Here is a 12,316-nt window from a genome sequence, read left to right as displayed (position 1 = left end):
CTGTGGATCCACAAATAAATACCAGTGGTGATGTAGTGGGGAGAAGAGTGTGTGTGTGTCTCAGTCCTGTTGTTCTGATGGGTTCATCACTCGACCCATGAACAAGATGGATCCTGAAATAAAGAACAACAATAAACATGTTAGTCTTTGACTTCAAAGGGTCGTTTTTGTAGATCTAAATTCCTAAAAATGCTATTTATGATTAATATTTCTAATTGTAACACTTTTTAAGAACAAATATGTTTGTAGAAAAATAAACTGCATTCAGCTTGTTGGTACAACTTTAAATAGAATCCTTAAACATGTTTTTAATGTCCTCTAGTGACATGCAGAGTGTCATTTAATGACTTTATTTATTGATTGAATTTCAAGTTATCAAACAACATAACACTAGACAGAAAAACTCCAAAGAAAATAAATTATAAAAACAAAATAGGTCAGGATTGACAAAAACTTGAAGATAAATAAAAGCAATTTTAACAATTAAAAACTAAACGTTAATAAAGTTGAATGAAAATCGCAATACGTCACATGTTGAGTGAACTTGTCAGATAGAAAAACACCCAATAATCTCTATTAAAAACACCCAATAATCTCTATTAATGTTTATTATTACATCTAATAAACTCTATTAATGTTTATTACATGTAATAATCTCTATTAATGTTTATTATTACCTGTAATAATCTCTATTAATGTTTATTACATGTAATAATCTCTTAATGTTTATTATTACCTGTAATAATCTCTATTAATGTTTATTATTACATGTAATAATCTCTACTAATGTTTATTATTACATGTCATAATCTCTATTAATGTTTATTATTACTCCAAGAAAATTAATTATAAAAACAAAATAGGACAGGATTGACAAAAATTTAGAGATGAATAAAAGCGATTTTAACAATTAAAAACTAAATGTTAATAAAGTTAAATGAAAATAGCAGAGATAAAAATAATCTCTATTAATGTTTATTATTACCTGTAATAACCTCTATTAATGTTTATTATTACCTGTAATAACCTCTATTAATGTTTATTATTACCTGTAATAACCTCTATTAATGTTTATTATTACCTGTAATAACCTCTATTAATGTTTATTATTACCTGTAATAACCTCTATTAATGTTTATTATTACCTGTAATAACCTCTATTAATGTTTATTATTACCTGTAATGTTTATTATTACCTGTAATAACCTCTATTAATGTTTATTATTACCTGTAATAACCTCTATAATAATGTTTATTATTACCTGTAATAACCTCTATTAATGTTTATTATTACCTGTAATAACCTCTATAATGTTTATTATTACCTGTAATAACCTCTATAATGTTTATTATTACACATTATAACAGACTAGCAGGCTGGAGTGTGAACAGTCAGATTAATACCTGTGTTAATCTGTCTCAGCAGGAATAAAAACGGCCGGTCCGCTTTGAAAACCGGAGCTCTGGACCGTTTGAGGAGAACCATGGCTGAAATGATGACAGGTCATTTATTTCATCATCACCTGAAGAGAAGGTCACATTCTGCATAACTTTATTATTAATGACGTCGTGCCTCTCACCTGTCGCCGCCGCGGCCTTCGTCCCGTCCTCCGTGACGTCTATTCTCACGTCATGGAAAGCGTCGGACACGTAGAGACTCTCCTCCACTGCAGAGGACACAAACGGTCAGCCAATCAGGTATAAAACAGTGCCTTTATTTTGTAGTCTCACATTGACTTCCTGTGAGATTGAGAGCTGAACTTTGAGAGCTAACACACCTGGAGCCTTTAGTAGTTCTGTTCAAACTAAACCTCTTTTATATCACTCTTAAAAGCACTGACCTGATATTCCGGTGAAATCAGCCGCCGTCGGGTCAAAGGCGTCGCTGATGCCCATGGCGGGAAGCACCGACCTCAGGTTGAACCTGTTCTGCATCCTGAACCTGCGAACCAGCAGACAGGAAGTAGTTTGTTAACCTGAAAACAATGTTCAGCGTCTAATTAAAAACCCATCTCTGTGTGTGTGATCTGGACCTGGGCAGGAGGACATCCATCTTGGTTCTGCGGAGGCCCGTGTCCCAGGAGGCCAGCTGGCGGGCGCTGAGCTGGGACTCCAGGGAGGACAGCGGCGTCTTCCTGTCGCTGGGCAGAACCACCTGCAGGCTCAGGGAGCGGCCCAGGTACGGCAGCTCCACCACGGTGTAGCGCTGATCCCACGCCGTCCTGAACTGACCTGGAACGAGGGCGGAGCTTGTTTGGATGAGTCGGTTTAAAGGAGCGGTGTGGCTGATCTGGAGCCATCTAGTGGTGAAGGTTCAGATTGCAACCGACTGAGACTTCTCCATTAAACAAAACGTGTGGAGAACTCTGATGGCCAACGAGGAAGTGACGTAAACTGCAGTTCCTCAGACGTCCACTAGAGGCTCCTAAAGAGTCACATCCTCATAGACCTCCATGTTAAAATGGACTTTACGGCAGAAACAAACACCTTTAATGCCTGGTAGGAAACAGTTCTGGTCTCCATCGTTAATAACTTTGTTCATGAAACTGTGCCAAAGATAAATCTTTATATAACTCACCCAGTTTAAAACATACTGAGGCTTAAGTTAGGCCTTTAAAATATCAAAACAGTGATTTAAGTGATGATATGACTCATTTTATCTGATCAATAACCAGAAACCCAAAGACATAATAAATGATACGAAACCATAAAAACGAGTCATTCTCATGTAACTGACGGAAAAGAAAAGGGACTCTGTGTTTTCTGCGTCTCTTACCGAAGCTGACCTCGCTGGCCTGGTGCATCATGGGAACCTTGACGGCGGTCCCGTCAGAGAGGATGAAGGGCAGGTTCTGTGTGCTGCTGAACAGGAACTGTTTCTGCCAGACGCCCCTGAACACCACCGTGTTGAGCAGCGCCATCTGCAGCCGACGGCCCCACCACGGGGCCTCGGCCTGGGGCTCACCGGAGCCAGACAGCTCCCCACTGCTGCTTCCTGCCTGGAGGGGCCACGGCTCATCTGTGTGTGGGGGGGGGATGTCAACTTATATCTCAGAAAGCTGCAAACGCTAATGATGCATGAACAGAAGAGCTGATCACACGGGGTCACATGTGTTTGTTGAACATTCACATGTTCGTAAAAAGACGGTAAAACATTTACAGGACATAAAAGGATCTGTACCTCCCCTGGGACATGATCACACACTAGAAAGAGGATTAAAAGATAAAGAAACTAAAATGGCTTCAGTCATCAAAGTTGTAAGACTAAGCAGAAATACTTCTTTACATAATCATGTTCATATTATCCTTATTGGTTTTTAACAGACTTTCTTCTCATCAGACTTTCTACTTTCAATATTACCTCTTAATACAGAATGTTATCTACGAAGCAAAACTCTTCATGTGTTCTAAGAATAAGTAGAGTTAAAGCTGCATTAGAATAACTCCACAACAAGCTGACACATCAATAAAGAGGAAACGGTTTCCTGTTTCCACATGAAGAATAACTAAAGAATGAATCTTACTGGGAAACATATCCATATATCCAGCTGCTAAATGCTCTTTTGTTTAACTTTGTGCAGAAAACAGCTGCAGCTGAGTCGGTCAGTAAATGAGCCGTTAAACCAAAACAAGGATGTAAAAGAGGCTGAAAGGCTCAATAACATCCCCTCTCCTCCTCCTTCATCTCCACATGGAGCTCCACGGCGTTCTCGTACCGGCGTGGTGTCCCGTGTGGTTGGCTCGGCTGAAGTCGGTTCGGAGCAGGCCGCCGTCGGTCCAGGCCGCTGCTCGCTGTGTGAAGTCGGCCAGCAGCTGGACGCCGCTCTGCACCAACAGCGTGACGGTCTGCTGCAGCATGGAGCTGCTGTTACTGCCGTCTCTGTGGGAACGCAGCAGGAAGTCCTGGACCTGGACGTCTGCGGGACGGGAGGACCGTCATGTAAGAATGATTCCTAGCATTTTCATCTATTTTTACATTTATTTGTACATTTTTTTCTGTTATATATTATTCATTTTAAATATATATCTATTTGTTTGAATATAAATCACTGTATTTTGTTATTGATATTCCTGAATTATTTTTAACTACTTATTTTATAGAATGTTTCTATCCTTTTCTTTTTTCTTTTCTCCTAAGTTTTTTTTCTGTTGCAAATAGCAGGAAAAATAAAAATAAAGTGATATAATATTATATAATAATACAATTAAGATTGTGTTTTTTAAATATACAGAATCCCTTCATATAAAAAGATATACATATAAATTATATATAAATGAATATATAAAGAAATAAATGTGAAAATAAGACTGCATTTGTTGACTCTTTGGTGCAGCCCCAGTGGCCTAATGGACAAGGCACTGGCCTCCTAAGCCAGGGATTGTGGGTTCAAGTCCCATCTGGGGTGATTGACAGCAGAGTGGCGCAGCGGAAGCGTGCTGGGCCCATAACCCAGAGGTCGATGGATCGAAACCATCCTCTGCTAGGTTCTTTTTAACATATACTGTGTCATCTCCACTGCAATCTAACTGACTGTCATAGATTAAAACAACTTTTTTATTTACTTATTTATTGTTTTATTGTTTATTTATTTATTTATTTATTTATTTATTTATTTATTTATTTATTTATTTTATTCTTTTATTTTTTCATCTTTACATTTCCACATCCACACTCTTATTCATTTACAGATTTATTCTTTTTTATGCCAATCCTCTTACTCCATACCGCTGACCTTATCTGTGTCATTTATTTTATAATAAACCTCAAAAAACATATTTCCTATAAGCGGCTTGATTTCTACAGAGAGACGGCGTCTCAGGGTGATCATCAGAGAGCTGAAGCCAAGAGATGACTCGCTGGTGGATCCTCACAAAATAAACCATTTCAGTCAAAGAGCAACTGGTTTCAACTGGTTTCAACTGGTTTTTTCTCATTGTGAACTGAAAATCTTTAAGTTTTGAACTGTTCTTCAACTGTTTTCTGACATTTAATGGAAAGAACAATCGATAATATATGAAAACAACATTTGCATCAATTCAATCGGTGACGTTTTCTCTCAGGTTAGTTTTAAATACACATGTCCTGATTGATTAGAACCTGAAGAACCAGCAGCTCTCGTTGTGTTTGTGATGAAACACAGCGACCCGTTGACCCCGAGGCCGAGCTGCAGCGGCGTTAATGAGATTAGAGCCGCTGTGGACGGCGGCAGGTTTCATGGCTCCTGAAGCCTCCTACCCTTCGCGTTGTATCCCAGCGAGGCCTCCAGCTGAGCCAGCGTGTTGCCCCGGGCCCCGAGCTGCAGCAGCCCCAGAGACAGGGACACGCTGGCCGGAGACACCATCAGGTTGGAGTTGTTCTCCGTCTCGGTGAGCGTCTGGTAGAGGCGGACGGCGAAGCGGCCGTGGAGCTCCGCCATGCTGGACTGAAGGCTGCCGTCACACCGGCTCCACTCCACCAACCAGAGGCAGATGTAGAGCGAAGCCACGGGAAGGAGACGCATGTCCTCACAGCTGCAGGACGGGGGGGCAGGTGTCCAACTAGATCCTGCAGGACCAAGAGAAGGTCAGTGGGTCGAACTAGATCCATGACAAAGATCTGCAGCAGTTGAAGTTGACTTACAAACGTTGTACTGTAGAGTATTACTACAGTACTACTTCATATAGTACTACAACAACAGCAACATTTTAAAGTCAAAGCTGTTTTACACCAATGATGACGCAAAACGTTTCCTCTTTTTAAATAGATTAAATTTAATGTGTTTACTGTGTTTCTTTTTTATCTGATAGAAACGCCTTGCCTTACTATAGTACTACTACAGTACCACAGTACTGTATACTACTACAGTACCACAGTACTGTATACTACTACAGTACCACAGTACTATAGTACTACTACAGTACCACAGTACTATAGTACTACTACGGTACCACAGTACTGTATACTACTACGGTACCACAGTACTGTATACTACTACAGTACCACAGTACTATAGTACTACTACAGTACCACAGTACTATAGTACCACAGTACTGTATACTACTACAGTACCACAGTACTATAGTACTACTACAGTACCACAGTACTATAGTACTACAGTACCACAGTACTGTAGTAGTCTACAGTACCACAGTACTATAGTACTACTACAGTACCACAGTACTGTAGTAGTACTACAGTACACAGTACTGTAGTAGTACTACAGTACAGTACTAGTAGTACTACTACAGTACTGTGGTACTGTATACTACTACAGTACTGTGGTAGTACTATAGTACTGTGGTACTGTAGTAGTACTATAGTACTGTGGTACTGTAGTAGTATACAGTACTGTGGTACTGTAGTAGTACTATAGTACTGTGGTACTGTGTAGTATAGTACTGTGGTACTGTAGTACTATAGTACTGTGGTACTGTAGTACTATAGTACTGTGGTACTGTAGTAGTATACAGTACTGTGGTACTGTAGTAGTACTATAGTACTGTGGTACTGTAGTACTATAGTACTGTGGTACTGTAGTAGTATACAGTACTGTGGTACTGTGTACTATAGTACTGTGGTACTGTAGTAGTACTATAGTAGTACTGTGGTACTGTGTAGTAGTACTATAGTACTGTGGTACTGTAGTAGTACTATAGTACTGTGGTACTGTAGTAGTATACAGTACTGTGGTACTGTAGTAGTATAAGGTCACTGTGGAGAGAATATTGCCAATCAAGTCAACATGGTGCTCAGATAATATTTCACACTTTGATGTACAAATATCCAAAACATAAGCGGAAATATTTGTCTATTTATCATAAGAACTGTAAACAAGTACATTTATTCAAGTACTTTACTTGGTACATTTTGGAGGTACTTGTACTTTACTAGAGTGACTCAATTATATACAATACTGCACTTCTACTTTACTACATTTTTCAACAGTTCTAGTAACTACTAAAAAAAAAAGTAGCATAGAAATATACCTAGATACCAAAAATAAAAGTTAATATATAATAATAATAATGATAATTATTATTATTTTGCTTTTGTAAAGTTTCTTAAGTTAATAAATACATTACTACAGTAGAAAGTACAATATTTATCTCTGAGATGAAGTTACATTCCACCACTGATAATATTAACCCAATAACATTAACCCAATAATATTAACCCAATAACAATAACCCAATAACATTAACCCAATAACATTAACCCAATAAATTAAATTAACAATAATATTAACCCAATAATATTAACCCAATAACATTAATTAACCCAATAACATTAACCCAATAACATTAACCCAATAACATTAACCCAATAATATTATTAACATTAACCCAATAAATTAACCCAATAACATTAACCCAATAACATTAACCCAATAATATTAACCCAATAATATTAACCCAATAACATTAACCCAATAACATTAACCCAATAATATTAACCCAATAACATTAACCCAATAACATTAACCCAATAACATTAACCCAATAACATTAACCCAATAACCCAATAATATTAACCCAATAACATTAACCCAATAACATTAACCCAATAACATTAACCCAATAATATTAACCCAATAACATTAACCCAATAACATTAACCCAATAACATTAACCAATAAATAACCCAATAACCCAATAATATTAACCCAATAACATTAACCCAATAACATTAACCCAATAACATTAACCCAATAACATTAACCCAATAACATTAACCCAATAACATTAACCCAATAACCCAATAACCAATAACATTAACCCAATAACATTAACCCAATAACATTAACCCAATAACATTAACCCAATAACATTAACCCAATAACATTAACCCAATAACATTAACCCAATAACATTAACCCAATAACATTAACCCAATAACATTAACCCAATAACATTAACCCAATAATATTAACCCAATAACATTAACCCAATAACCCAATAACATTAACCCAATAACATTAACCCAATAACATTAACCCAATAACATTAACCCATTAACAATAATATTAACCCAATAACATTAACCCAATAACATTAACCCAATAACATTAACCCAATAATATTAACCCAATAACATTAACCCAATAACATTAACCCAATAACATTAACCCAATAACATTAACCCAATAACATTAACCCAATAATATTAACCCAATAACATTAACCCAATAACATTAACCCAATAACATTAACCCAATAATATTAACCCAATAACATTAACCCAATAACATTAACCCAATAACATTAACCCAATAACATTAACCCAATAACATTAACCCAATAACATTAACCCAATAACATTAACCCAATAACATTAACCCAATAACATTAACCCAATAACATTAACCCAATAACCAATAACATTAACCCAATAACATTAATTAACCCAATAACATTAACCCAATAACATTAACCCATTAACCCAATAACATTAACCCAATAACATTAACCCAATAACATTAACCCAATAACCAATAATATTAACCCAATAATATTATAGTAATTAACTTTACCGTACTCTCAGTTCTGCATAATTAGCATTCATTTTTACTTTTTCCACTGTTGTATTTCTCCTTTTACTTTAGTAAATGTTTAGAAAACTTCTGAAAAATATAAATATTAGTTTGAACTCATTGTGATCTTTTCTGTCTTGGTGAAATATTACTGAGGATGTCTGAGGTGTCTTGGTCTTACCTGAGTACAGGTGAGGTAGTTTCTCCAAATGTTCTCTCAGATGGACTCCAACCATCCAGCCTGTCTGTCCCCGACTGTTTCTCTCTGTCCCGGGCTGCAGGTCTCTGGTCCAGTCCTGTATCAGGTCTCTGGTCCAGTCCTGTATCAGGTCTCTGGTCCGGTCCTCTTTCAGGTCTCTGGTTCTGTCCTGTATCAGGTCTCTGGTCCAGTCCTCTCTCTGTCCCGGTCTGCAGGTCTCTGGTCCAGTCTCCTCTGGTCTCTGTCCTCTCCCGGTCTGCAGGTCTCTGGTTCTGTTCTCTCTCTGGTCTCTGGTCCAGTCCTCCGGTCTGCAGGTCTCTGGTTCTGTCCTCTCTCTGGTCTCTGGTCCAGTCCTCTCTCTGTCCCAGTCTGCAGGTCTCTGGTCCAGTCCTCTCTCTGGTCTCTGGTCCAGTCCTCTCTCTGTCCCTCTCTCTGTCCAGGTCTCTGGTTCTGTCCTCTCTCAGGTCTCTGGTCCAGTCCTGTATCAGGTCTCTGGTTCTGTCCTCTCTCAGGTCTCTGGTCTCTGGTCTCTGTCCTCTCTCAGGTCTCTGGTTCCAGTCCTCTGGTCTCTGGTCTCTGGTTCTGTCCTCTCTCAGGTCTCTGGTCCAGTCCTCTCTCAGGTCTCTGGTCCAGTCCTGTATCAGGTCTCTGGTCCAGTCTCTCTCTGGTCCAGTCTGCAGGTCTCTGGTCCAGTCCTGTATCAGGTCTCTGGTTCTGTCCTCTCTCTGGTCTCTGGTCCAGTCCTGTATCAGGTCTCTGGTCCGGTCCTCTCAGGTCTCTGGGTCTCTGGTCCAGTCCTGTATCAGGTCTCTGGTCCAGTCCTCTCTCTGGTCTCTGGTCCAGTCCTCTCTCAGGTCTCTGGTCCAGTCCTCTCTCTGGTCTCTGGTCCAGTCCTCTGGTCCAGTCTGGTCTCTGGTCCAGTCCTCTCTCTGGTCTCTGGTCCAGTCCTCTCTCAGGTCTCTGGTCCAGGTCTCTGGTCTCTGGTCCAGTCTCTCTCTGGTCTCTGGTCCTGTCCTCTCTCTGGTCTCTGGTCCAGTCCTCTCTCAGGTCTCTGGTCCAGTCCTCTCTCTGGTCTCTGGTCCAGTCCTGTATCAGGTCTCTGGTCCAGTCCTCTCTCTGGTCTCTGGTCCAGTCCTCTCTCAGGTCTCTGGTCCAGTCCTCTCTCTGGTCTCTGGTCCAGTCCTCTCTCTGGTCTCTGGTCCAGTCCTCTCTCTGGTCTCTGGTCCAGTCCTCTCTCTGGTCTCTGGTCCGGTCCTCTCTCTGGTCTCTGGTCCAGTCCTCTCTCTGGTCTCTGGTCCAGTCCTCTCTCTGGTCTCTGGTCCAGTCCTCTCTCTGGTCTCTGTCCTCTCAGGTCTCTGGTCCTGTCCTCTCTCTGGTCTCTGGTCCAGTCCTGTATCAGGTCTCTGGTCCGGTCCTCTCTCTGTCCCGGTCTGCAGTCTCTGGTCCGGTCCTCCTCCGGTGGTGTGTCTCTGAGCCGGTCTCTAGTCATAAGACCTGTTTAAAGGGGGTCCGCTCCGCGCCGTGTTCGTGGTCTCCGTCGGCGATGTCCGTACCACTCGTCCGGGATTCCAGCTCCCTCCTCCGGACTATAAGAGGAGGAGGAGGGAGGAAGGTACCGGGCACACACACACACACACACACACACACACACACACACACACACACACACACACACACACACACACACACACACACACACACACACACACACACACACACACACACACACACACACACACACACACACACACACACACACACACACACACACACACACACACACACACACACACACACACACACACACACACACACACACACACACACACACACACACACAGAGACACACACACACACACACACACACACACACACACACACACACACACACACACACACACACACACATAAGTTATTAATAAGAGACAGTAGAACATATCATGTACACATGTGTTTACACACACACATAACACACAGTAGAACATATCAATGTGTTTATTATGATAAGTTACACATAAGAGACACACACATACAATGTGTTTATTATGATAAGTTACACACACACCACATATCAATGTGTTTATTATGATAAGTTATTAATAAGAGACAGTAGAACATACAGTTATTAATAAGAGACAGTAGAACATCAATGTGTTTATTATGATAAGTTATTAATAAGAGACAGTAGAACATATCAATGTGTTTATTATAAGTTATTAATAAGAGACAGTAGAACATATCAATGTGTTTATTATAAGTTATTAATAAGAGACAGTAGAACATATCAATGTGTTTATTATGATAAGTTATTAATAAGAGACAGTAGAACATATCAATGTGTTTATTATGATAAGTTATTAATAAGAGACAGTAGAACATATCAATGTGTTTATTATAATAAGTTATTAATAAGAGACAGTAGAACATATCAATGTGTTTATTATAATAAGTTATTAATAAGAGACAGTAGAACATATCAATGTGTTTATTATATAAGTTATTAATAAGAGACAGTAGAACATATCAATGTGTGTTATTAATTTATCAATGTGTTTATTATAAGTTATTAATAAGAGACAGTAGAACATATCAATGTGTTTATTATGATAAGTTATTAATAAGAGACAGTAGAACATATCAATGTGTTTATTATGATAAAGATACAACTGAGTTATGAAAACATATTAATCCATGACAGCAAATTAAAAATGATAATTGTGTGGAATATCTCTTTAGTGTTTTTATTTAAAACCACTTACATATAAAACCTGGAATGTAATAAAATAAACCTGAATGATTGGTAGATCATATAGATATAAATGTAATTATATCTATATGATATCATATATATACATATATATATATATATACATATATATATATAGGTATAGATAGATCTTTATATAGATAGAGATATAGAGGTCTGTAGGTCTGCAGACTTTGTTAGAAGAAAATTACCCACAATTCATAGTGTCCTATTGTTAAACACAGGCTCACCTGTGGAACCACAGAGGCGTAGCCTGAAAAAGAGCATTACGTTTACACAGAAACATTAAGGATTTAAGATGTATCATATTTCACATCAACCATTTCTTTTCACTTTGTTTCTGAAGCTGTTCTGTTAAATTATTAAAATGACCTCTCAACTTTCCTTTTCTAATTAATGCTTATTTTGTTCTGCACAACTTTTGTGAAGTTCACAAAGAAACTGTAAAGGAACAAAAGCATAAATGCTTCATCCACCAGCAGAGCTACGAGTGAGAACAGACAACAATGAAACCGAGAGGAATATTCTATAAACTTTGATTTGTAAGTGTTCATTTTAAAGTACATTTGATTTGTGAATCTACTTCCTGTTTAAAGTGGCACACGCATGCCCAGTGAACCTGAATAGTCATGTGATATTCATTTTCAGGTGTGCTAGTATTGACGGAGATCATTTCTAAAATGATGTTGAAACGCTCATGTGGACGTAGATCAATTTTGTTTTACAACCTGCTTTAAACAGAAACGTATTATTGTGGACGTAGACTCAGACCGGTCCACTTCCTGTGTCCCACTTCCTGTGTCCCACTTCCTGTGTCCCACTTCCTGTGTCCAACTTCCT

At 38.8% G+C, this 12,316-nt stretch overlaps 1 protein-coding gene and 1 non-coding gene across 2 annotated transcripts; one reads left to right on the top strand and one right to left on the bottom strand.

Annotated features, from left to right (window-relative positions):
• Positions 1 to 37: 37 nt before the first annotated feature.
• serpine3 (serpin peptidase inhibitor, clade E (nexin, plasminogen activator inhibitor type 1), member 3) lies at positions 38 to 8,769 on the bottom strand. The gene is made up of 9 exons (XM_054615299.1): positions 8,692 to 8,769; positions 5,237 to 5,545; positions 3,717 to 3,917; positions 2,777 to 3,019; positions 2,034 to 2,232; positions 1,842 to 1,942; positions 1,581 to 1,667; positions 1,405 to 1,488; positions 38 to 113 (listed from the first exon to the last, which is right to left on the bottom strand). Exons 1-9 carry the CDS (start codon positions 8,744 to 8,746, stop codon positions 61 to 63), a joined length of 1,332 nt encoding a protein of 443 aa, XP_054471274.1. The 5' UTR covers positions 8,747 to 8,769; the 3' UTR covers positions 38 to 60.
• trnar-ccu (transfer RNA arginine (anticodon CCU)) lies at positions 4,334 to 4,406 on the top strand. Its single transcript has one exon. It is a non-coding gene; the product is annotated as a tRNA-Arg (tRNA).
• Positions 8,770 to 12,316: the final 3,547 nt, after the last annotated feature.

Source organism: Anoplopoma fimbria, chromosome 16, assembly GCF_027596085.1.
Source record: "Anoplopoma fimbria isolate UVic2021 breed Golden Eagle Sablefish chromosome 16, Afim_UVic_2022, whole genome shotgun sequence".
Taxonomy (NCBI): Eukaryota; Metazoa; Chordata; class Actinopteri; order Perciformes; family Anoplopomatidae; genus Anoplopoma; species Anoplopoma fimbria.
This window is presented reverse-complemented; position numbering and strand designations above follow the sequence as displayed.